General features: G+C 48.4%; 1 protein-coding gene across 8 annotated transcripts in view; it reads right to left on the bottom strand.

Moving 5' to 3' along the window:
* Window positions 1-13087: 13087 nt before the first annotated feature.
* The window catches only part of LOC1278792 (latrophilin Cirl), an 88672-nt gene continuing 75268 nt past the window's right edge, over window positions 13088-26491 (bottom strand). For 3 of the 8 annotated variants that reach the window (XM_061645946.1, XM_061645945.1, XM_061645948.1), the window contains exon 5: window positions 13088-20737. In XM_061645946.1, coding sequence (XP_061501930.1) covers window positions 15579-20006 — 4428 coding nt within the window. In that variant the 5' untranslated portion in view covers window positions 20007-20737 and the 3' untranslated portion in view covers window positions 13088-15578. The remainder of the gene's footprint in view (window positions 20738-26491) is intronic. The other 5 variants (XR_009764941.1, XR_009764940.1, XR_009764938.1 and 2 more) reach the window with 5 other exon arrangements.

The raw sequence follows: 26491 nt of genomic DNA, 5'->3' as shown, positions 1-26491 counted from the left end.
AAATCCCAGCTTCAGATCGAATTATCTTGCCGGGTCCAATCTTGGCCAGCACTGAAACCTAACCTTGTCTGGAGTCATCCGGAGGCTGTGTGTGTGTGCGCCTTTTTCGTATGTTGCTGCGGGCAAATGCAACAAAGTGGAAAGGAAAATTCTTCCCCTATCCTTGGCCAAATCTTGGGGAGGCTATGCTTTGGGGGGTTTACCGTACCGCTCTAGCTCTCTGCTGATCCTCCTCCTCTGCAGCCCCGCAAAACACCATTACCATCACTACATTTTGGTAGCGTCCGCTGCCCATATCATTGCGAAAGACCAAACGGGCCGGAAAAGCTCCGGACACACGAAAACCGGTGGCCTTTGGTGTGGCTTTTAGAAGATGCCGGGCAATCAGTTCCGGGGAGCTTGTGTGCCTTGTGGCGGGGTAGGCCAGAGGTTTTGGTCGGGATGGTGCAATTGCCGGGGACGTAGGTAACCGGGTAGATCGGTCAGCAGGGATTACCGAAAAGCGACGGACGGGTAACACTACCACCGTGGTGGTATCAATCTCCATATCGATTCCCATCGACTGTTGCCGTCCTGCTGGGAAGATGGTTGGTTGGGTTGCTTTTGTGAATAACAAGCAGGAGCACAGGAAGAAGAGGAAAGAAAGCAAGAAAAAGTCCCGAACGGAAAACCTTTACCAATGCGAAACGAAAAATGAAGAAACCGTTGGGTATTATCCCAAAATGGAAATGGAAATAGACGTGGAAATTGGCACGTACCGACTATCCAGCATCATTCAGAATGGGGCGAGTGATGTGCTTAGTGTCCGTGTAGTGTCCGTTTGTGTGTGTGTGTGTATGTTTTTTCTCTACTTTTTCATTTTCGTTTGCGTTTTTTTCCCTGCTCCCTTGACGGCCGAGTGGGAATTTGGTTAAGCGCTCGTTTACGGTTGTGTACCTTTGGGTGACTTTGTGTACCGGTGGTAATGGTGATGGTGGATATCCTGGCGCACTGAAATACCGTACCGTTCGATGCTGCCTCCCAATGGCCCCAACCGGTGGAAATTGTGAGTGAGAAGCGTAGTAGACAAACGAACCAAAATAAAGAAATCCAAAGCGTGCGCTTGCTTCACCGTGTTCATTCCGATGCGAATGGTCGGTTAGCAATTAGAGGTCCGTTTGCCGATCGTCTGACCACTGCTCACAGTGGGTAGTGATTTCAGTTGCAATGATTGGTGTGTGGTCACTGAGGAATAGGTAGATTTTGTTCCCTGCTGTAAATTACATATCATGCGCCAAACACTACAATGTGGTGTTTTATGTTCGGTACAGTTGGAAGTAATGTAATTTGATGTGAAATCGGCAAGCGCTACAATGAAATGATCCGAGTCGTATAGATGTTGTTCTAGATGTTCTGAGATATGTTGCAAAGGTTTCATTATATTTCTTTCTCGAATATCATACACCAAAGCATATTAGAATTGTGATGCTTTCGGGAACTCAAAATATTACTAAATGGAGGAATTAGGTTAGGATTTGGTAAAGCCAATAGTGACCACCAATAAGGAGTGCAACTAATATCGATAATGTTGAATCAAATCTTTATATATTTGGCGTTTTGAATGGGTTTTGAACAAGGAATATAAATTGTAGCATGGAAAACCATCGTCAATAACACTTTTAATGAATCAATGGTACGTAGTGATTGGTTGTATTAACCCGGAACGTTTTAGCTTAGGTTGTGAAGACTTTTCAATGAGGTTTTCAAAGATTTGAACGAAATTAAAGAGGGAACTGGACTCCATCCATCAAGAGTTCTGGGATATTTAGTAATCGAATGATATGAGCAGATGGGATTGTAAATTGTTCAGCAAATTCCTTGTTTTAGGTACAAATCTCGTATGAACCTAACCTTGCAGATGCCTGAATATTTGTTATGACCTGAAATGGAATACCCAACAGCTGAATCAAACCTTCTAGGGTTGTTGTATAAGGAACCTGCATTTATGCAAAACGATCGATTTTGGCATTGAGGCTTTTCAGCAAGGCTAGAACGCTGCCGGTTGGCAAAGCATTCAAAATGTATCGTAATGAAAATTAAGACACTTATTCCTACTGGTTCTTTATTGTACTTGTGATCTCTTCGGTCAGTCTACATTGGAAATTATTGAAAGTCTAAAGTAAACTTGAAAAAGGTTCTTGTCCAACCAGTTAAAAGAATGAATGATACTATCCATTTGAAACTATTTGTTATTAAATTCGGCGAATACCATCAGATTGTTGATTTGGTTTGCTATGGTATTATGCCTTCTTTCCTACAGACACCATCGTATTCGCAGTAAAAATGTAATCCTTTTCATCAGAAATTCTACCGAAACAAACAAAACTTACCGAGATGAAATGAGATGAACGTACATGGTTTCCCTAATCAGGCTTGTGTTGCCTTTGTGCTGCTCAACTATTCATTACCGTGGGACGTTTCATTTTAAAAGCACTATCCGAGTTTAAAACCTGAAACCAACGTTGCACCCGGTTGCACTTGAAATCCATCTGTAAGGATAGGAGAAACTGTTGTTCGGCAGAAAATATTGGTTAAACCTTGCTACATCCTCACACTGGACAACCACGGCACACCCAGCGTTGGCTAGAGAGTATAAGCATCAAATGGCCATTAGATGGACATTGGGTTTTGTGCTGCTAGATTCAACGATTCCAGTATCATCAGAAGTGCCCTCCAGTGTACAATATGCGTTACCTCGATGCATTTCTGCACCGGTAGTGTAAGCGATACCAGATTACAGACAATCGTACTCCGCACCGGTGTAGTAAATACGGAGTGCAATAGAATTAGTCCCCCCGCATGTTACCCATGTACCAGTACTGAGGGGAATAAAAATAGAGGCATTCAGCTTTGTATGTAATGCAATGCAGTGAAGCGATCGATTCCCTTCCTACTGTTTCCCATTTGCCAACGAGGGTTTATGGTTACACGTGTACGCGCGCTATCGGTTGTTAGAGGCGCACCATATCATGGACATGTCCACGTACTTGACCCGTTGAAGAAGTAAAGCTCAAGCATTGATTTTAATCAACAATTTCTGTGCAACAAAGCACATGGGGTAACTCTATGACAGAGGATCTTATGATTTTTCAATAAATTTCTTTTCCTTTTTCATGTCTATGAATGCCTGAGCTCCATTGAAATTAATTTGTATTGTTCTACAAAGATGTATGTTCAGTATTTAAAAAATGATTCGAATTGAAATAGGTTTATTTCGTTAGGGAATATTGTACACTTGTTGTGGGTGAGCACCACTAAACTCCACAGTATAAAAGCACACCATACTTCAGCAACATATTGCACAAAAAATATCGGACGTGCGTAGAGATGAAATGGAAATCTGGGCCAATCTTGCGATTCTGCAAAACCATGCTAATAAAAGAGGGTCTTTCGAAAGGATACGATAAGCAACGTTGACAAAAGGATGCTCAAGCAACACGAGTAACTAGTACAGCACGCACAGCTAAAGCGAGCATCGACCTCTCGCAATATGTGAATATGAAAAAAGGGGGGACCCTTTTTTCTCCATGCTTTAGAATGTCACTGTAAACGCGCTAAGACTCTGGAGGGTCTGGAGCGATGCAACAACAACAAACTCCCCTCAGGGAAAGCTTTTCCCTTTTTCTACTCAACTCAAAGTACCTGTAACATGAGGGGAGCAAAATTATACAAAAATGAATCTGTAACAGAAGCAGCGAATGACGGCGGGTGGCAAAATTAAAGGATGTCCCAAAAGCCCTGACTAATCCATGCATCCCACACCATGCCCCGCCCCCACACAACATCACTAGCTCGAGCGCCTACTCAAAAGCAGGACGATGAAGACAGTGGGGTGATAAAAAATGCTGATTGGATTAGTTTTCAATTTTTCCCTCGCCGTTTTTTTTTTTTTTGTGTGCTCAAAGTTTGCACGGAAGTGTGCCGTGCCGATTCTGGGAAGGGTTGCACGAAGCAAAAAGGGATTGCCAAGTGCAGGAGCAATGCAACTCGGAAGCGAGCCTGCCGTGTCTCTGTTTAACTTTTATTGGCGGTGCTCTTCTAGCCACAGGCCCATGAAAAGGACACAGAAAGAAAAGGGGTTTTTTGGCTCTTCCTGCCCTTCCTACACAACCAAAATGGTTCTTCCGAAGGACGCTTCTTTTTTGTGAAGCCCTTTTCCTAGTGCCGAGAGGATGTAGTATTTGCATAACCTCACCACCGAAAAGGGGCAGACATCCTGAAATGGAACCACAATCCTGGATGTAGAACCGCTACCCCGGGCGTGTTTCTTTTCAGCTTATTGTGGAAATTCTAGCGCGGCTCAGTCAGGTTTGGTGTCCCAAGCGTAGAAACCAATGAATTTTTAAGTAAACGAACGCGTTTGCATCGTTTTGGGTAAGAATTTAAACACAAAACCCGAAAAGCTTCCCGGCACAAACAAGCCAGTAGTGTGCAGTAGTGTGGTGGCCGCTCTACAAGCAATGATGGTAGGTTGAAAAATGCAGGTTGAATTGTATGAGTGGATATGTGTACGTGTGTTCAGTGAGGCAAACTTTAAGTGAGGAAGGAAATTGCTCCATACGTTTCGACCGAGAAAACTCCATGCATTTGTACGATACGGGTCAGAGTCAGGTGCTCATGGTGCTCGGTTGACCCGGCTCTGGACTTCAATTACCAACCGACGGATCGGTCGGACCGGTAGGCTAATCGAATTGATGTCCCGAAGTCAAAATGGACGTTCGAGCAGTTACCGCCCCTTGGTGCGGTGAGAGTGTTCTAACCGGCTTGGTTCTAAGCACAGCATACGTTCGTTGGGGGAAAATTTAGAACCCGGTTCAGTGGGTACTTCTCGTGCCAAGGAGGGCGAAAGATCTTGCCAACGGGTCCTTTCTACACTTTGTTTGTGGCTCCCGGGTACGTGTGCACCCACTGTGTGACACCACCCATCATACTCGCTCATGCTGCTGCCGCTGCTGCTGCTGCTGCTGCTCATTGATATTCAAACCATCGGTATCCATCACATCGCTGTGATCGGACAAACGCTTGACAGAAAACCCAATTGTTGAACCAAAGCAATGGAGAGGGAAAGAGAGCAAAACAAAAAAACACCAACCTAAGAGCATTGGTCGCTCACAAATTTCATCTTCCTTCCTCCCTTTCCAAAACAACGCGTCTACCCTTTTCCGTGATCGAACGAAGAATTGGTTTGCAGTCGAACAGTTGTGTCCTCGGACACTAATAGGCTGTGTTCTTTATCCTTCTTTTTTTTGCTCTTATAAAAAGGACTTTTTCCTTTGTCCACAGGATGGGGAGGATTCGTTAGGAGAAGTATGATACCTGGCTACATGCACACACGCTCACGCAAACTCAGTTAGAGTCCTGGACCGGCATCTTCTGGAGATGTACACGGTCGCTATGGAACCTTATTGCCTACGCCCGTCCGAACCGGACACTCTGTTAACGTTTGCATGAGCTTACGGCTCAAAACCCAGGCAAGAATAAAGGGAGAATGAGCCAGATAGAGAAAGAGAGAGAGAGAGAGAGAGAGAGAGAGAGAGAGAGAGAGAGCGAGAGAAGAACCGGAAAATCCCCCCTTTATTGGAGCACCCCAAAAGTCCCAGCGCCATGTGTAGTTTGTGTGTGTGTGTGTGCTGTACATATGCTCGGTACCCAAAAGGTACTGGTAGCCTCCCCGGATGAAGAACATTGATTGAAATGATGTTAAAAAAAATCGTACAAATGGCAAAAGTATGAGTTGCTGCCTAGGGGAAGGGAATAAACCAGATCGGATACAGGATATTGCTACCGGAGAGTCGAAAGATCCTACACTACGAAACACTGCGAATCGAGAGGGTAAGGCACAAAAAGAGGCCATTTTGTTTTGTTTTGTTTTTTTATGTAGTTGTTCTTGCAATGTTCAATCTCTGTGCAACTTTCCACAAATTGGTCATTCAATCCTGCAACAAGCCCAGTTGTGTGTATGGGGGCAGTGGTTGTTTCGTTTCCTGATCTCCCCTTCCTCCAACAAAAAAAAAGCACGTCAAAAAAGTCAGTCGGAACGATAATGGTCATGCCTGTCGGACGATACACCTGAAAGGGAAATCGGACTCTGTCGTCTGGGCGCTCCCACCACTACCACGACACCCCATATATATCCGTAATCCTCGAGAACTAGTTTCCAATTGGGCTTACGCGAGGCCTCCGTTTTTCCCTTCAGCTTTGTGTTGTAGAACGTTACCAATTTCCGGTGACATTCTGATCGCCAATAAAAAAAAGTGTGTGTATGTATGTGTATGTGTTGATGTGCCCCAAGTGAAGAGAAAGGTGGGAAAGTAACCGATTGGAGCTAAAAACGGAAGAGCTACACGAAATGAGAATACCGTCACGAATACAACCCAGCACGTGTATGTACCGGAAACGATGGTATGCTTTCGGAAATCATACGGGACGGTACATCCAACCCTGCAGAAGGTAATGGATGAGGCAGAAATAAAAAAAAAAACATTCCGGCAAATCGCCCTTATCGATACGAGAATGTCGTACACGGTGCAAAAATAGGCTTCTCACTGCATGCGATGCCAGTGTCGTTAAAGCATGGAAGACAAGTGATGAAAAGTTCATTCGTTGTCCTGGTGACCAACTGACCAGAATATACATACACGCATACACTCATAGGGCCGGTCTCCGCCGCTCCCGCTGCCTCATCGCTAAAAGGACATTTAACTGTTCGTCCTACGCTTTGTCCCAACGAATGATGAGTGATGGACAAAATGTCTCTTCCGGCCAATAAGTTCGTGTCCCTCACTGGTACATCCATCTTACACAAACAGGCGCACACATACACAGAAACACTGCCTGTGTGTGTGTGTGTGTGTGTGTGTGTGTGTGTGTGTGTGTGTGTGAGGAAGAGTTTTTCTGCTTGGTCCACTGGCCGTCCAAGGCAAATCGGGAAATGACTTTCGATCCAATCAAGGCTCCCGAGGCCCTAGGCCCGTTCTCGTTAGTCCAGCGTCTCTATTCCCTTTAGTATTCCTGCTGGACGTGTCTAAATTGTTGGGGTTTGGTTTTTCGTCCTACCGTTTGGCGGTCGGTTGTCGTTTTGGGGCCGAGATCTTAAACGATTTTCTCGCCCCAGCACCCCCTGCACCACGCCTTTGTGACATGCCGCTTCTTTCGCTTTCGGCTGGATCTTACCAAGATGATTGAGGCTTTTCTTTGTTTCATTGCTCCTGCCTTGTCCCATCCCACGGTGTGCGCCGTGGAAGATTCCTTTTTTCTTCGTTTTTATTTATCTTTATTCTCCCCACCTTCCAACGTTTTCCCTTATTTTATTCTCTTGGCCAAGTTTTGGTTAGCTTTCTGTGTTTGGGTTTTTGCTTACTTTCAGCCAACACCTCGGTTCCGCATCAACTCGATTGCTTTCAATCATTCATCTAAAGCTTCTGTTGGGGTTTTTTTTCGGTTGTTGTTTGGTGTTGGAAGCGGTTAAGCGACAAAGTGGAGGAGAAGAAAGTGAAAAAGAAAATTTTGATCGACTTTTGGTGCTGAAGCGTGTTAAGACGCCAGGGAGCAGCGAGCGCGTGAAAGTGTTGCCCATTTCACTTTTATTTAGGGAAAATAGAAATAAAGTATTACGGGAAGAATGAACAAAAAACAAAGAAAAAAGGATAACACAAAACGATGGGTACGGGATGTGGCGTAAATGAAAAACGTTTTTTGTTTTGTTTGATCTGTTCCGGGATTGCAAATTCATTGAAAACGAAAAGAAAAATAAACCATCAAGCAAACGGCTATTGGGTGTTGCTTTTCTACGTTTATACGTTTGCTTATCCTTCGATTACGAAATTTTCCCAAAGTGTATTTGGGATTTAACAGTCGAAAGCGAGTCGTGCAGCAACGAATTCACAAGGGGAAAGTTAACATTCCATATCCTGCACGCGCTCCGTTTAGCGCTGAAGAATTGGTTTCTGTTCAAACCTAACCGTAACTAGGACCTTAGATGCCAAGTATTGCCGGATTGATATCCTTTCTTTTTTCACGAAGGGAGTCGTGAGATTTATTTAGCAGTAGTTCCCCATCTCTTTCACCCAAACCAGGGGCATATAAACACGTCGAAACGATCTAGTTCGACACCGTAAAATTATGGCTCTATTATCGGCAAATGATAACCGTAAAGCCGATGGTACTAATGCGAATTTCCAGCCAGGCAGAAGAGGCGAGGCACTGTACCCTCACGAGATAGAGACTTAACCAACCATAAAGTGTATTGTGTGGAAGGATGGGGAGTCCTTTGCTGAACGAATGATGGGTATCGCAACAAAAAAAAAAAAAAAACGCTGCACATATCAATCATACGGTTCATTTCATGTTGCCTGCCTGTATACTAATCCGTAACCTTTTCAATGCTCCGCTTCCCTGCTTCTCCGTTGATGATGATGCTTCCGAGAAGTTTGGCGAATAGATTGATCGGTCGAACGGTAGGAATTATGGGCTCGGTGATCCTTTTTGGCGGAGTAAAGCTTTTCATGATCTATGATGTGCATGGTTTTGTGAACAAAATATGCATAATTTGCATTTTTTAATGGCCGATTGATTAAGAACGTCTTGATTGAACGCTATTGAGTGTTTGAATTGAATTGAATTTAAAATATGTAAAGAAAAACTATCATTTGAAAGTCATAAAAATGAGCCTAATTTTCAATTAAAAATGGCTTATAACAAATCCTGCATTAGCAAAAGATTGGTCATTTGCCAAAAGTTATTCTTATTAAGTAATCTGGGATTAATAGCGATTCTTAGCTGACGATATTAAAGGTTAACTAATGGGATGGAGTGACAGTGAATGTGAAATTATTAGTTTGGTGTGTAAAGCTCTTCATATTAGGACCGAAGGAGTTATGCTTGACATTAAACTTGATTTCCACGTCCATTACCAGACTATTATTAATAAAGCGCACAACATGTTAGGCTTTGTTAATCACCAGTCTAAAACTACAAAGAATATTCATTGCCTAAAGTCACTGTATTTGTCATTTCTCCGGTCAGTACTGGAGTATTGTTCTGTTTTATGGTGTCCCTACTCATCGATCTGGATTAAGAAACTAGAATCCGTAAAAAAATTCGATCGCCAAATCCTAGTTAACACACCATGGCACCGCACACGGTGCTTAATATTAGGTAATCAATCTCTCAAACATTGCCGTATGGTTGGTCATAGCGTATTTGTTACAAAAATGCTAACACACAACATCGACGCCCCAGATCGGTTAGCACGATTAAGTATAAATACTCCAGCTAGCATTCTTAGATACTATGAACACTTAAGTATCGACCGTAGGAGGCGACTTTATAGCTATAACGAACCTTTGTTGTATATGTCTCGCAATTTTACCTCGTTCTATTCATGATTTGATTATAATATTTCGATTGATACGTTTAAAAATCACCTATTGGCTTTGTTTAACACTCTTGACCCCAATTAATGTTAAGTAGCACATAGTATTGAGATAGTTGGTTTAAGTTGCTTAGACCACCGCGAAGGCCATGCAAATATTTCACTAAATAAAAAAATATTTTTATGTTTACTTTGAGAGATGTACTGTAAAACAGTATTTCATGCTCGCTCGTTGGACGAAACGAAACTCATCCTCAAATTGTCGCAAAGATCAGCAATTAGTAACAGAACATAATTAACTTTGAAATGGAGCATATCACAGATGCTTTGGCTAGATAGCAATTTAGATAGTCAGTTATTAAAAATAATCTTTATACATCCAATTTATGAAGTGTTCTCCTTAGATGCATTTTTCAATCGAAAATTAAAACATCTTTAGCTTACACATCCGCATATGTTACATTAAGTATGTTACACTGCCTGAACCTCGGATGCCCTTAGGCATACCAATCCTCCTAGCATAAATGCAACACCACTAAACAGAAGAAATAAAAAAATACGCCAAAATATATCTACAACACGCCCCAAACACCGATTGACGTTCGATTAATCCGATAACCATTTCGTGTAACATTTACAATTCAATTCCCATTCAAAGACGCACCCGGCGCATTTGCATTGGCGGCGAAAACTTTTCCCTCCGGGTTTCGCATGATACATACCCCCCACCCCGAGAGGGGGCGGTTTGCCGGGACCTAGGGACGATCAGCAACAATCGGCTTACGGTTGTCGGAAAGGCGAGAAAGAAAATAATATTTCCAACGAGCAACAATAAGAGCAACAACAAACCCGACGCTTTTCAGACGCGAGAGCGCGTGTAGCATATTTTCTGCGCTCTGCGTGGGCACAAATCCGAGCCAAATCTTGCGTCTCACCACTCGAAGCGCAAAAAGCCAAATCCTAGTCTAGGTCTCGCCAGACCAGACGGTGTAAGCGGGGCGAGAAAGGGATTGTGGAAAAGAAAATAGAATGCGAACCGACCGAAACCGGTTGCTGCTTATCCGATCTATTGATGTTTCAATTATGGAAAAAGACGATTTCGGTCCACTCGTCGTTGCCTTACTTTATGTGCGCCACCCACCCCGCCACCTGACCCCAAAACGACTCGGGCACGAATCGACCAAATGCTTCACTCCTCCGGTTTCACCGAAACCATTTTTCCTAGAGGGACCGATTACAGACCGTAGTAGTAGTGGTGTTTCCAGGGGTAAAAAGCGATTTGGTTGATACACCATGTATTTGCCCACCAGTTGACCTACCGGTAAGGGATGCGACGATTTTTTTACCCCATTGCGCAGTGTTTCATTCATGCTCAAATGTCCTGATGCTGTTGCTTGCAGTAATTTGACGATCGAACGCCAACAAAAAAATGGGAGCAATTTTTGCTCCACCATTTTCACCTGTGTACCGGTGTAGTTTACAAGGCAAAGACAAGGGGCTGTAGGGTTAACACACACACACACACACAAAGCTCACAGCGTCCGAAACACAATCCTTCAACAACTAACAATTCGCAATACTAGCTCACCGGTTCATCTGGACGAAAAAAGAACCTCCCGACGATTGTTACCATTGTCCTGTGCGCAAGGATCGACCCGGGCTGCAACGAAGAGAAACAATGTGAAAACAGAAAGGAAAATGGATGGTGTTCGATTTTCTTGGAGGGAAAATCTTGAACCCCCAAAAAACACCGGAAGCAGCGGCAAAACGGAAAACCGGACCCGGCGGTGGTGACCGATGTCGATTATCGGTCGACTCATAATAACCGGAAAAATGTTGCCACGTTACCCGAAATCATGAAGGTGACGGAGAGGGGAGTGGGAGTGCGCCGATGGCATTCCCCATCCCTTCCCTTCGCAATCTCTCCCCCCGATTCGGGAAAGCACTATAACATAGCTGTGCGAATTGTGCGAACAAATTGGACATCGATTCCGGATTTCTTTCCGACCCGGGCGGGGGAAAATTTCGTAGGGGACGTTTCGACCGAAGCGATGGAGCGTGGTATTTTTATTTTCATTCCATTCGGACGATCTCGACCGCTTAAACGGCGTCTGGTGCCTTTTCTCTTTCTTGGTTTTCTGTGGGTGGCGCTACCCAATTCTACCCAAGCTGGTTACGTTTTTCTGGATGAACACGTCTTTACGATTTGGAAATAGTGTTTCGAGAGCAGGCACACGCCGTTTACCTTTTGCTTGCTGCGCTGCTTCCCCGACACAAGCCGTCCTTTTTTTTTGCCACACCAAAATTGAAGCCAATCCGATTTTGCCTTACTTAAGTGCCGCTGTTTGGTGCTGGTTTGAGTGGGCTGAAAGAGTCATAAAAAGAAGGCCGAAGGAACTTTTGTTCCGATTCCGCATTGACAACGGCTGTTACGGATGTGGTGTGTGTGAACGTCTACACAAAGGTTTGCAGGTGTGTGTGTTTTTTTTTGCTCCAAGGGAATGCCAATTTCATATCCTTGGTTCGATATCCGCCAGAGGTTAATCGGCGAATGTGAAAAATCGTTTCCCGACCTTTCCCCGAATGGTAGACACTTCCCTCCCACCACAGTACAGCGCGAGTTCACGGGAGAAAAGTTTTCCCGACAACAGTTGTGTTTCTTTTTTTTCACATTTTGTAATCGTTCCAAATAACGATTTTGGTTTAGGGAATGTCAGAACACGCACAAAAACACAGTCCCAAAAGTTCTGCCTGCCACTGCATGATGTTCTTTCTTTTCTCTCCCGTTTCAGTTCAGGCACCCGGAAGTGGGTAAAATCGGGAAGCGTAGAACCAGCCGGACAGCAGCAGCAGCAGCAGGAAACACCACCGCCAGGTCATTCACGAAAAGCCGTTAAGGAAAATAAAGCCTTTCCGAACGATTGACTTTTATGAAACATTTATAAATTGCTGCCATCGAGCGCGGGAGAGAAAAGGTGAACCTTTTTCGGGGCGCAGCAGTTGGAAACCCCCGAACGAAACACGGCAAACGGCAGCATGTGATAAAAAGCATCGGGGTAGCGCAGGTCACAGCACACTACTGCCTCCCCTGGTGGTGATGGTGGCGGTGGCGAGTCTTCGAATGGCCCGTTCGGGTGTGTTCTGCGTGAATGAAAAACAGAATGTGTTAATGAGCTTTCCGCGGAGCGGTGATTCCGTTCTGCCTCGCACGCGCGCATTTCCTCACCGCGCTAAATGACTCATCCGGAGAAATTGATCATTACCCGACGCCCGCTAACGCCGGCGAAGGGATTAATCTTCTGGTTTGGGAAGCGTAATACTTACCAGCGGTGCAAGGCATCTTGAAGTGGGGCAAAGTGTGAGGCATCAACACGGCTGGTGGTCTTCTGTAGGATAGACACGGGACACGACACATTCCACGGGAAGCCTTCAGTCGTTGGTCCAAAAGCTACTATTAACACAATCCAATGCGGATGCTGCGAAGGGGAAAAATCGATTTCTTTTCACTCATCGGACTTGCCTACCATTACGTTTAATCCACACAATCCTTATCCATCCTGGGTTTTGTGGTGGCTTAAGGCTTTTCTTCTTGCGAAGCACAATTCTCAACGTCATTTTCTATATGCTCTTGATAACTATAACAATAAAACGAAAATGTCCATCAACAGTCTGTAGTTCATTTTTTAACCAGTTTTGTTTTATTACTTCCTTCCTAATTTCCTTCCATGTCTAGCTCACTCTCACACACACACCCCTTTCCCGTCATGGTACGCGCTCTGTGGGAATGATAAAAAAGCGGGCATTTTAGAGCTACCCCTCTTCCACATTCTCACCCTTCATCCTTACTCTGCTGTTGCTGAGAACGTTTGGAAAGCCTGTTCTACTCCTCTGCCGAACAATACGCGCTCAAACTGCGCTTGAATGTCGTGGTGTGTGTGTGTGTTTGTCTGTGAGAGAAAATCTTTGTATACATATTTGATGATTTCCGCGAGCGCGCAAGATCTACAATCAAATCACACGGCGTGTGAGAAAACGGGATAGCTCTGTCACCTTTCATCCTGTGTGCCGTACACCCTCTTCTTTCGCTAGCTTCTATTAAATAAAAGTCAATAATTAATGCGCACCGAGTCTTCGGTCCGGCCCCGTGGGTCATCGGGGTGCGCGAATAGGGATGACGCGAGCGTAACGTTTGCGTGATCGAATGGAACACGTGGAAAGGTTTGCATATCCCTTGCATCCCATTCGTTCATTCTTGGTTTGGCTCCTACTCTCCTACCCAGCGGCGGTGTGTTTGGTGAAGGGGTGGTACCGAAAAACAAAAGCGCGCTGGCGGCTGGTGGTGAGTGTACACTAACTAACAACTTTTATCATTTTACACCCTTCCGTTTTTCCTTCGCCTTCGTCTTTCCTAGTGGTTTGTGTTAAATAAAAACTAGATTCTTGTGGTACCGTCGCGATTTTACGAACGCTTACGATTAGTGTAGCTATACAACATTGTTTCATATGAACTGTTTTTTCTTCTTCTTCTTCCGTTTTATACATTCAGCCACCAACACATATTGATTGATTGATTTCTATCACTCTCCTTTATCACCTCTGATTTTCCACGTTGTTTCACGCTCTCCTCCTTCTCTTGGATGCTGGTCATTCGATAAACTTTTCTCGTTCCCTTTTCCCTGTTTAGTTTTTCTTTTCTTGTTATCCTATGTAACGAAACACTACCAATCATGCCTCACAGGTATTGAAGATGTAATAGTAGTTGTAGTAGTAGTAGTAGAATGGTATTGCTTCCTTGCATGCGAGACATCGATGGAAATCCACAAATGACTTCATTCTCCCTCATTTCTTTGCTTTAAATGATTCCTATTTGCAGCATTATGTTTTGCATTGTTTTTACTTGCTTTAAATATGTTCCTATTATGTTTGTGGTCGCCGGAGACACACACACAATCACATACACCTAATACACATCATACTATCGCGTCTGCTTTCTAGATTCCTATTCACTGTATGTGCGCACAGGAGCGGATGCACCTTGTGTCCTACCGCTCGCATTGCCGTAGTAAATAGATTTATTTACATTGTATTTTTGTGAGAATGCTTGAATTGATGTGTGTGTGTGTTTTTTTGTTCTTTAAAATACTAACGCAGCGTGCAGTTTTGGGGGCAGAAATGAGACGTTCGCGTAGTCCAAGGCAGATTTTAGTTCCACTGGTGGCTATCGTTACTTCTCTTCTCCACGGAGTAGACCCCATCACTATAAATGCGTGGTGCGTGGTAGGGAACACAGCATGAAACGGACATGAACAAGGTTAACCTTTATTTTTAAAACAATATTTTGTGCAATATTACAAACTATTTTGTTAAATTAAACAGCACACTATACAAAAAAAACACGAAAAGGAATGGGAGGTTCAGATAAATGAGAGCTATAAACAATCAAACGCTGCGGGAGAGTATTGCACAATGGCAAACAGTGGAGTTTAAGGTGCGAAATCAATTTAGAATGGATGTTAACCTGACTAAAGCTTATAAATAATACACACACGCACTCATTTCAATCCATATATAAATCATACAAAGCTGTATAACACACGCACCGCACGGAGATTGCTTCTATACTATGCCGATTGTATAACACATGAAACACTAAACAACAATTAAATTAGGAAATTCTACATGTGTTCAAAAAAAAAAGTAAAAAATTGCTATCCTTACATATAAAAACTCAAATTACATATTCGTACACGTGATCACGCCACGCCAGTGATCGCATAAAACAAAACGGGCGGTGTGAAACGGAACTAAAGTAACGCCAACGGAAAGTGCCATAAAACGCAATCAACAACAACAACAACAACAACAACAACAACAGTAGTACAACACAACAACAACAACAACACATAAGACTGATTGCTTTTTCAAACAAACAAGAATTCATACCGATCGCGATCCACATACCGGTGTGTCAATGGGGAGAACATCGTTGTTGTCGTCGTCGTCCGTCGTCGCCATCATTCCCTTCGTTAGTTGCCTTACCGGCCCGTTCTCTCTCTGTCTCGGTCCATGTCGGCTGATAACACGGCCCTTTAACCTTTCAAACCGCTTTAAAAGCGAATGCAGGAATGCGCTTGCGTGCACAGCAGTGATTGTGGCGACAATCGGTTCAAAGGTTCCGCTTGCTCGGGATCGGTACGGAGGAATGATCGGACGGTGGGGAGACAGAACCGCCCGGGTGCAGATGCTGGTGCAGATGGTGATGCAGATGGTGATGGTGGTGATGGTGCAGCAGCGGCACACTCGCACTCGCGCTCGACGACGCGGACGAGGTGATTGTGCCGGCCGTACCGACACTCACGCTGCCACCCGCATTCGCACCACCGGCAGCAACGACTAGCAAACCCGAGGAAGCGCTGCTACCAATACTGCCCTGGTGATGGTGCAGGTGTAGCTGGTTCCCGGGCGAACCGGCACCATTGGCCATCCCCGCACCACCATCGCCGATCTCACCGCTCAGATTGTACGCAACCATCTCGGCGGCGGTAGTACTTCCGCTGCTGCTGCGATCGCTTCCGCTGCTGTCCATGCTGCCACCACCGCCACCCCTTCCCCTGCCCGCTGGCGATGTCTGCTGGGAGGTGGGCTGCGCGATCGTCGTGATCAGCGAGGTGGACGCGATTAGAGATGATGCTGATGGTGATGATGGGCCGCCATCACCGCCGAACCCTTGTAGGAGGATGGTGCCAGCGGTGGCTGCGGCAGCTTGCGGTTGGTGGTGGAGGTGGTGGCGGTGGTGGTGCTGTTGCTGCTGAAGGAGGACTGCTGCAGATGGTGCGTTGGCTGATGGTGCAGGTTGTTGGTGCTGCTGGTGCTGCTGTTGCTGCTGCTGCTGGTGCTGCTGCTGCTGTTGTTGTTGTGCGTGATGATTGGCTGCGCGTAATAGATTGATTTGATTATTATTCGTGCGATAGGAGGGGAAAGGTTTGGCCAGCGCATCGTCACCGCCCTTGCCCGCACCGGTGAGCAGGAGGGCGGCGGCGGCGGCGGCACTGTTGTTAGTGCTATTGTTGCTACTGCTACTAATATTACTAGGGAAGTTGACATTTACATTGTTGTTCAGCCGGGCGAGATGATGGCCAGGATGGTGATGGTCGTACCCGCTGCCCGGCGGTGAGGGCGAACAGTTGCCGCCCCCGATTCCACCGCCGCCGTTCAGATTGTTGAAGGTGGTCGTTACCAGGTTGTTGCTGTTGACGTGATGATGATTGCCACCACCGGCCAGATTGTTCGGATGGTGATTGTGCAGGTTGTTGTTCGCCGGGTGCGGCTGCTGCGACTGCTGCTGCTGATGGTGGAAATCGTCCGCAACCAGCAGATGGTGGCCGGTGCCCGGCGGTGGCAGATGATGATGCACCATGTGATGATGGTGGTGGCCCGCCGTCGCGACGGTCGGATGATGCAGATCCACGCCCGCATTGTTGCTACCGCCATGATGGTGATGATGCAGTCGACCCGCAACCGTGCCGTGATGTGCGGAGATGGACAGCCCGGCAGGATCCCGATCGATGGGCCCTCCGCGCAGACCGGCAGCACCCGCTTCGGGCCCACCGTTGCGCAGCTTGGCAAGCACCGAGCTGTAGCAGAGCTTGCGCGCGAACAGAGCGATCACCACTACGGCGACCAGTACGGCGATGCCGATGTAGAGCAGCAAACTGTCATCCAGATGGGACAGCAACGACAGCTGCGTCTCGTTGTCCACCGCATCCACGAGCAGCGCAAAGTTCGTCAAATGGTTGCACATGCACACCGTGTGCGTGCTGTTCGTGTACTCCACGTGGCAGCCGTCCTCCGACCACGCATGGTCAATGTAGTTCCAGAATACGCACGTCGGGTTGGACACGTTTTTGGTGCGCAGATGCCGCAGAACCATGCGGATCGGTTGCGAAAGTTGAATGTGCCGACCCTTGCCGAGGCTGGCGGAAATCACCTTGCTGTTGAGCAATCGCAAACGCGGCACCACCGTGACACCCGCGTCGGACGGCGAGCCCGCGTCGGTGCTGCGTGTGCCCGCACCGCCACCGGCGGACGACCCAAAGGTGCCATCGTTTGCTCCAAGCCCGGCAACGTTGGCCGATGCGATGCCGTCCGTGTCCAGGTGCCGGTGCTGGCTCGGCTCAACCCGGCCGGACGATGGCCCTGCGCCACCGGAACCATGCTGCTGCTGCTGAATGTTGCTGAACTGTGGGCGCAATATCTGCTCGAGCCGATCGAACGCCACGAACACGATACGCACCAGGCCGCCCTCGCTGTTCTCGATCAGGGCCGCCTTCGGTAGCTCGATCTGATCGCTGCTGACCTGCCACCGCTCGGTGGACGAGTCGGGAAACAGCTCCGTGCTCTTGCCAAAGTTGCGCGTCTCGAGCACGCGTATCGAGAGCAGAATGTTCTTCACCTTCTGCACGACGTGCTTTTCGCGCAGTATCGTGTCGGCCAGCAGGAACGCGTTGTCCTCCAGCCCGGTCAGCAGCGAGGTGGCGACCCGCATCTGATCCTCCACGCTCAGATCCAGCCAGCTGGCGTGCTGCGACTGGTCGAGCAGGTTGCTCCCGGTTTTGACCACACTGTTCAGCAGCTCGAACACGAGTGCCTCCCGCTGCCGCTGGTCCGGTATTGTCTCGATGTCGTAGTGCATCTTTTGCGACATCGTCTGGATGATTTTGGTCGCGACGAGCATGTCGCCGCCGTACAGCGTCTTGCTGCTCGTCACCTGCGCCAGATCGTTCGCGATCGAGATGAGCGACGAATCGGGCTGCTGCACGCGCACCTCGAGATTGTTCAGCCACAGACTGCGGCACTGCGTTAGGTCCGGCCGGTAGGCGTACCAGGTAGCGGCACCGACCATCGATTGCTTATCGCTAAGGGCAACACTGTTGCTACTAAAACTAATATCACCATGGCTACCACTATCGTCCGCTGACGGTGCGTTAACGCCGCCCGCGCCTCCCGCCGATTGCTGCTGTGCGGCCTGGATCTGCAGCATCTGCTGGTGTTCCTGCTGCAGGTGGACGCGCTGCTCGGGCGTTAGCGAGGCGACCGCCACGCACCGCCACTTGGCGATGCCGGTCGCACCGCCCGGACACGGCTGCACGTTCACCTCGCCCACGCGCGTCACATTCCAGAACAGGTTGCGGGCGGTGCTCGGTCCGCACGCGTGGCTAATGTCAATCTGCACGCTGCCCCCGCCATTGACGCTGGTCGGCGTACCGGCGGGGTCCAGCTTCCGGACGCCGGGTGGTGCTGCTGCACCGGATAATACTGCCGTTTGGGTCGGGAACAGGTCGGCACCATCGTCATCGTCTTCCTCCTTCTGCAGGCCGCCGCCTCCGGACGTTCCGGCTGCACCGGCCTCCACACCACCGTACGGAGTCCTCGGTCCGAGCGGCTCCACCGGATCGCCACCCTTCTTCCGGTCGGTGATCGTCTTGATGATGGCCAGATCGTCATTGACGCTCTTGTTCTCGAACCCCTTGTTCCGGAAGGTGGTCGGTGATTGACTGGTTTTGGTACCGACGTTCCCGCCGCCTGCACCGGGGCGTAACGTGACGGCCGATGTTGACAGGGCGGGCGTAACGGCTGCCACGACGGCCACTTCGCCACCGCCACCCCCTAAATCGGTGGTTAGATTGAGCCGGCTCAGTACCGGACTGCGCACGGTGGACGTACTCCACACGATCGGCTGGGACGTCTTGAGCCACGGCGGGCTCGGCCGGTTCGTGGTGGTGGAGGACTGCGCCGCCGACACGCACTGGTAGTGTGCCTCGAGATATTTGTGCGTGCCCGGGCACGGATCGCCGAACATGCTGGTCGACGCTAGCACGGAGCAGTTCTGCTTCTGGGCACACTTCGAGTGCAGCACCCGCAGGCTCTTGGGCGACATACAGTTGACGCTCCAGTCCACGTTACCGTGATCGTTGCAGATGGTGATCGAAAAGCGACCGTAGTTCGCCCGTATTAGATTGATCAGATCGCCCGGTTCACACTCGATCATGAGCGTTTTCCCTTCGCATGCGTACGCCGTTTCGTACTTGGGCGAACCGGCGATTGCTGCGGGAAGCAGAACCGCTAGCAGGAAGATGGCACCGGTGATAAGGGCTTGTCGCCACCGGGGGATGGTGAGTGGGCTCCGGTACGCCATCACTTTTCGGCGGCACCGGCTGCGTGTACACTGATTGTCACGCCAATCGGTGGGCGGTCGCCAAGAGCTGGCGGGCGCACAGTTTACATCTCGGACCGAACGGCCGCCCTCCGCTGCATCGTTGCCTACAAAGCAACTGTCGTGGTTACTCCACCGCTGTGACGGCTCTTCCGTCCCTCTCAGCGGATCGCAGGTGTTTAACGGTCGCAGCGGATGTGGATATTCACCCGCAGCGGGGCTAAGGATACTCCGATCCCGATCGCTTCCGGCAATGCACGACGTCTCATTACTGCCGGCATTCGATTGCTTTCTTCTCTTCTCATTTCGCTGCCGCTGCCTTCGCTGCAGGTGTGGCAATTCTTTCCTTCTGTTCAGCTCGATGCGTTCATACAAATCCATCGTCTAGTCTGGTAATGTAACCTCTGCCTGTGGAGGTTGTTACCGCGTTTCAATTCGTATCGTCAAGGAAGGCTTTCTTCCTTTTTTTTGTTGTGTTTGACGATTGGCAATCTTCCACCTCACACGCGCTCGATTGTATTAGTCGTTTGGGCGTCAAAATTAGCCTACCAAACACTGCTGACTGCGATGAATGTGCTGTCCGGCGAGACGGGCCCGTGCACTCATTGCCTGTTGATGCATTGCACAGCACGCCATGCACGGCGTAGCAAATGGTTGGCTGTAACGTGGCGCACAATGGCTGCTTGCACGCCGCGTGTGCCGTCCTCTGGCGGCACCACTACTGCCCTAATAGTGCGCGGTGTCGGTGATTGTACGGCCGTCGTAATTGCGGTGCCTTTTGACTTGATCGCACCCGCCAGCGCCGCCGTACTGCTGCTGCTGCTGCTTCTGCTGCTGATCGACACAGTCACGACACTGACGACGGGCAGCACAATAATGATGCTTCTGATGATGATGATGATGATGACTCTGGCGGTGGTAAGTGTTTCCTCTTGCCGGCTGGTGCGGTTGCAGTTGCAGTAGGCCGCCTCCGGAAGATCCCGCTCCTTTGTGGTGTTGCTGTTGCTGTTCGTCCAATTGCTGCTGCGCCGAAGGTACGAGCTGCATCATGCTTCTATGGCAGCAGGCGGCAGACTTTCCTCGTGTGCTCTTCTCCAACTGTGTGTGCTGGACTGTAGGACGGCGTGTGTGTGTGTGTCCCGTATACGTGTGCCAGCAGTTGGCGGTGGATCCATTCCGAAAGGCGAAACAAGGGAGAAAGAATGAGAGAATGAAAAAATTAAAAATATTTTATTAAATCGTGACCAATCAATATCACACAATTTTCCCGTGTCCCGTCCCCCGGTGTGCTCTCTCGCTCACTCTCTCTCTCTTTCCAGCACCCTATGCACCAGAGTTGACCCAAACGGTCGTAACGGCCTTTCGGTCTCCAGAGTGAGCTTCTCCTCCCTCCTCGGGGGGTTTTCGGGCGGTTTCGGTCGGTTTGCTTTTGAGGTCTTCCCGCTGGTTAAAAACAAAAAAAAACCGCAAGCGAGGCGCATGATCTTTGGGGCGGATGTGTTTCACTATCGCCGCTACCATAAACATATTTATATATGTGTTTCTCCTCTACCGCGGGATGGCGGGAAAGAGGTTGCATTTCCATCTTTTTTTTTTAGGGATAAGTTTCTTGTATTACTGCTGCGCGGCACGGTTAAATGCATCGAAACCGAGCACTCTCGATCATGCGCTAAGTAGGATGGACCGAAACGAAATGAAAGAACGAATGGGGCGAGCTTTGGGGGCCACTTTCGACAGCTGGCGGTGGGGGGGGGGGGGGGGCTGGGGATTTCTTCCTCACGATCTTCGATCGATTCAATCTACAACACTTCCCGATGCAGCTCTCTCAGCGCAGGATGATGGGGGCAAGAGATGGTAAACCGCAAAAAAGCCAGCACATTCCAAAAGCTTAACCCGAAAGTGAGATATTTATACCCTCTGCAGGCAGCGGCTTCGCTGCCTCCCTAGAAGCCATCCCTCCCTTCCCGCCCAAAAGCTCCAATCCAATGTCGCCCGGAATTCCACCCCTTTGTAGGCTGGAAGCGGGGAGCACGAGTGGAGCAAAAGAAAACTCGCAGCACTCGAGTAATTTCCTCGAGACGATCGGCATTTTGGCTGTTTTTTTGTGAAGCAGCGAAGATCTTACCATTATTACCGATGGCGAACGAAGTTCCCTGCTGTCCCTTCGGTGGCGGTGGTGGCCACGCCGCCTTCCACCGAGAGGGGCACGGCACACGGCACCGGGGCTAATTGATACGTAAATTGCACGACTAATCGCTTTGCAATTGTTTCTTCGCTCAGAACCAGCCATGCAGCGATGCTGGGGTGCGTTTGCGTTCGCATACCCCGAAGGGCTCGCAGATAAGAGAGAGAAAGAGCGAGAGATAGAGATTTTGCAGTATTGATGTTACTTTTTTGCTCGTGTCTTTTTGTTTTATGTAGTGTCGATACTTGTGTCTGGAGCGTTTTTGTCGGGATGTTTTTCAGTTACAGTTGCTTAAGTTGCCACGAATCTCCGCTTGTAGGCCTGTTTTCATGTTTATTAGCCTTCTTTTCCCTTCCCCGAGCCTGCTCAGCTTCTCTGCGCAGCAGACGCAGGGGCACGACTGTCTTTCGGAAGGAAAGTCTTGGCTCACGACTGCAACAACCCCACGAACTGTGGGGCTGATGCGATCGATTTGTCACCGCACCGCAGAGGAACGCATTTGGTACTTTAAAAAAGGCTAAAGCCCGCGGTTTTTTTTGCTGCTGGCCCACTATCGGAATTACAGATTTCTTTACCGCTACAAAACGTTCACCGCTGTCGGTTGATTTGCGGAATGGTCAAGGTCCGGGTGCGAGCGTGAGACACAGAACCAAACGAACACTCCCGCGCGTCCCGGTGCGTTGCTGTAAGAAGAAGCAGGAATGAAAGGTAGCGTATTGTTTTTAAGTGCTTAAGAGCACCTTTTCAGCGCTTAAGCTTGGTATGGCTTCTACAAAAGCTCCAGTGCGGCGGTTTGGTGTGGGGATAATCCTTGTCCAGTTTAGTATCGGAACGCTTCTTTAATGGTCGCGAACCTTTAGGAAACGGCTCCACCACTTGCCCATTCTCGTCATAAACTAGCAAACATTTAGTGCGTCCTCTTTTTTACTGCCATTTACCATCTAAACGGGCGTCGCTTCACACAAATCCGAACGACTAGCTAGAAGATTGACCAATGCCCAGCCACAAAGCCCATTCAAAGGCGAATGAAAATAAATGCATTTAAGGATTTTGCAAGCCTCTCTTGTTGCTCGCGTCGGTGCTAGGAGCGCCCATAATGACACACAAAAACATGAACAGAAACACGCAAACCTGTTACGGGTCGCGAGCGGATCATCATACCACCGGTCCGCGTCACCAGCGGATTTTGCGATCGATTCCGGTGCGGAGGTTTGCAGTGTAATAAGCGAGTACGGTGGTGTGCCCCGAGAGTGCCGGCCGTGCCCGGCCGTACTGGCCGAGCCGCAGTCGAGGTTTAAGGCAGTCGTGTGTAAAGTCGCATAATTTATGTACTTAAGCGTTAATACCTCGCGGGTTCGAAACGCGCCCGCCCCGCGTTGCGACGTCGACCCGGATTACATGGTACTTAAGGCGGCACACAGCCAATGTACCGATCCCAATCGTTTGCAGCGCTGGTGACGAAGACGTTCGATACTTTTCACCAACGGAGGTGAGCAAGCGCGATCGGGCTACGATCGCGGATGGCAGACACGGGTAAGCTGCTTTAAACGACTACGACTCTTCCGCGACGAAGGGGCGCGGTGTGGATTTGTGTATATTACAACAACAAAAAAAGGCTTGAAGGAAAAATATGTGTGTTTAATATCGCTAAATCGACACCACGTCCAAAAACGGCAATCTCTGCCCTCACTCATTCGTCCGGGGCGGTACGGTACTTTAATGGGCAGCGTATGAGAAAGGCAGGCAATCGGTCTGTGGCGTACAAAAAGTAAGAAATATGGTCCGGTACAGTAATGGGGATAAGTAGAAATTATATAAAATTTACCCATTGGCGCACAGATCATGGTACACAACGAGGGACTGGTTTGATCACATCCGCTCCACACGCACTCCACTCTTGCTATTGTCCAATCGATGGAGTGACATTTTCTCCACCAATCGAAGCTCGGCAATCAAGCATCCTGTCACACGATACACAGTACGTGTGCGATTTCGATCCGCGCCCGCGACTCAACACACGACGGATTTGTCTCCGGAGACGGTGGTGGTTCAGGGGTTTCTCTCGAATGTATCGTTACCGTAACGTTTCTTTAACGAACGGTTCCCAGGAGATTAGCTAGCAAAGTAGGTGTTGTTGTTTTTATTTATTCACATTTATTCCTTCGTGCGAAAGGACGTCCGTCATCGTCGCAGTATTAAAAGGCAAAAAAGAATTTAGTTTTGTGAAATGGATTGTTTAATTTTATAGCGCAGGAAAAACCTAAACCGCATTAAATCAAGCCACATTTTCCGATTAGTAACTGTATCATACTTCAAAGCTATTCTCTAGCTTGCACATTCCTGTCGGCGCAAACTGCGATAATTTCACTCGAAACCCGCTGGCTTGCGCGGGATGGTGCGAGAAATGCTGCGTCGACCGGTCAAACGCACTCTGCGCAAACGCCGAGCCTACATCGCAGCAGCAAAGCCACAAAAACCTGAATCCTGAAGCGCATTTAAGCAATCGACCTGATGCTTCAGGCCAGTGCAGCGTCGTCATCATCATCATCATCCTCCTCGTCCGCGCTGGAGGACGCGAGCAATCTTTCGCGTGCGGATGGCATTTTTTGCTGATGAGACAGAGCCGGATCGGCGATACAGGGAACTAGAGCTTACGCGCAGAGCTTCTGGGGAATAACTGTGGCCTGCCATGGTGCGGGGTAGAGGCAGCAGCGCGGTTAAGCGCGAAGCCAATCATTATAAGCCCATCACTGGGTACGCAAGCGCGCCAGCAAACACCACATTTGCAACACTTTGCGGTCGGGTCTGCTTGCCAATGCTCGTCCAATGCTCGGAAAGGGTGTTCAGGGAAAAAGAAACACCGAAGAAGGGACAGATTCGTGGTTCGAGCAGCGAGAGGAGATGCAGGCAAAAAAACACGGTCCCATCATTAATAGTGGCGTAAACGACACCGCCCGACATGCCAACATACCAACACCTCTTCCTAGTCCCACCTTTTAGGTCTAGTCTGGGCTGTGCCGGAGGGCGCTTAAAGCCGGTTCGCATGATCGCCAGGTTGGCTTAAATTTACTGAACAAGGGAGGCTTTTTCTTCCCTACATTTCCGACACTAGTTCAAAGTTCTGATTCGGATAATATGAAAAAAAAATGTATCAATAAGATACAGAAGTGCAGTAAGATGAGGACAGTCATTCATTTCGTTTACATTTAATTTACATTAATTTACAATTCATTATTTGTAGAGCTTTCGTCGTCTCATTTTATGCCACAATCACATTAAATTTTATATTTTTGATGTTTTTTGTATGACTCCAGTATGGAAACTTATTTTCTTTGTAAATAACAAATAAATAATGTAAATAACAAATAAGCAAATAGAAAAATAAAGACGTAAAGAAATAGTAAAAAATAAGAGAATGATTAAGTTTTTTGTGAGTAATTTTTGAATTTTATATACTTTAGTATTGTTTAATTCTTTTGCGGCAGCTAGTTAATACAGCGACAAATCAGAAACAATAAATAAAATAAATACCCAAGACCAATATTGTATTGCCTGTTGAGTTCATTAGCGTTCGGTTTTTGCTCCGTTCCCAACGCTGCATTTGCTGCGGGGTAAAATGCCCATGTGGACTACTCTCCGACTGGTAACCATAATTAATTCCATGCTTAGTTCAACCAGTTATGTAAATGGTTCTTCGCAGTCGCTGCGAGAACGAAATTCCACTTGAAAACCTCCATCTAATGGGGCCCCGCCGTAAAGACCGGTACCCTCTCCCTCCGGTAGTCCTCCCCCAAAGGGCATCCGCCGGGACAGTGTGTGGCGAAAATCTGCAACCCTACCGTACTACGCAATCACTCAAAACATGCTCCCGTACACCCCGGGTGAGTGTGACGCGCGCACACAACACTTTTCCAGCGTTCGCGAACACGCTCGGCCAGCTTTTGACACAGCGGCATAAAACAACCGATCGGCCGAAGAGGGGCGGGCAACGAAGGGAAGAGGGAGGGAGTCTCCCTTCGCAGCGCACAAAAGGAAATCCGATCTGATGGCGATTAGAGCGCCACGAAGCGACGAAACAAGAATTGGACGTCGATTGGAACGTGAAATGCAGGCTCCGCTGTTGTTGCTGCCTTTAACAATCCCCCCGCTCCCTTCACCCCACCCCCCACCCTCCCCTATCACTCTCCCATCACCCAGTCGCCACACAAATGCATGCAGCTCACGCAGTGTGGCGGAGAAGCTGATGCTGTCGATTGTGTGCCCCGTTACGCAACGGCAGCAGTAACGGCTACCAGCCAGCAGCAGACCGGCCCAGTAGTGCTGCTGCCCCGAAGCAGTTCGTGCATTACGCAGGGATACGTGTGTGCGCCACGCCGTGTGTACCATCGCCCTCCCTTGCCTTTCCTGTCACGATCCAATAATGCTATGTTGCATGCACAGTTCCGATGCTGCGTGCAGCGAGATAGAAGGATGGCTCAGCAGCAGCAGCAGCAGCAGCAGCAGGATGAGCGCTCTCGAAAACGTTGTCGACATCCGTCGCTTCACTACAGGCAGGGGGGGATGGAGTTTGGCGTATGTCACGGCATGTACACGGCGGCTCTTTTGGCTTTTGGTGCGCTGGAAAACTAACATACGCGACGCCTAAATATGATTTAGCCCTTTTTCGCTCACATCCACATGA

This window comes from Anopheles gambiae, chromosome 2 (genome assembly GCF_943734735.2).
Source record: "Anopheles gambiae chromosome 2, idAnoGambNW_F1_1, whole genome shotgun sequence".
Lineage (NCBI taxonomy): Eukaryota > Metazoa > Arthropoda > Insecta > Diptera > Culicidae > Anopheles > Anopheles gambiae.
The sequence above is the reverse complement of the archived record's forward strand: the minus strand, read 5'-3'. Positions and strand labels throughout refer to the sequence as shown.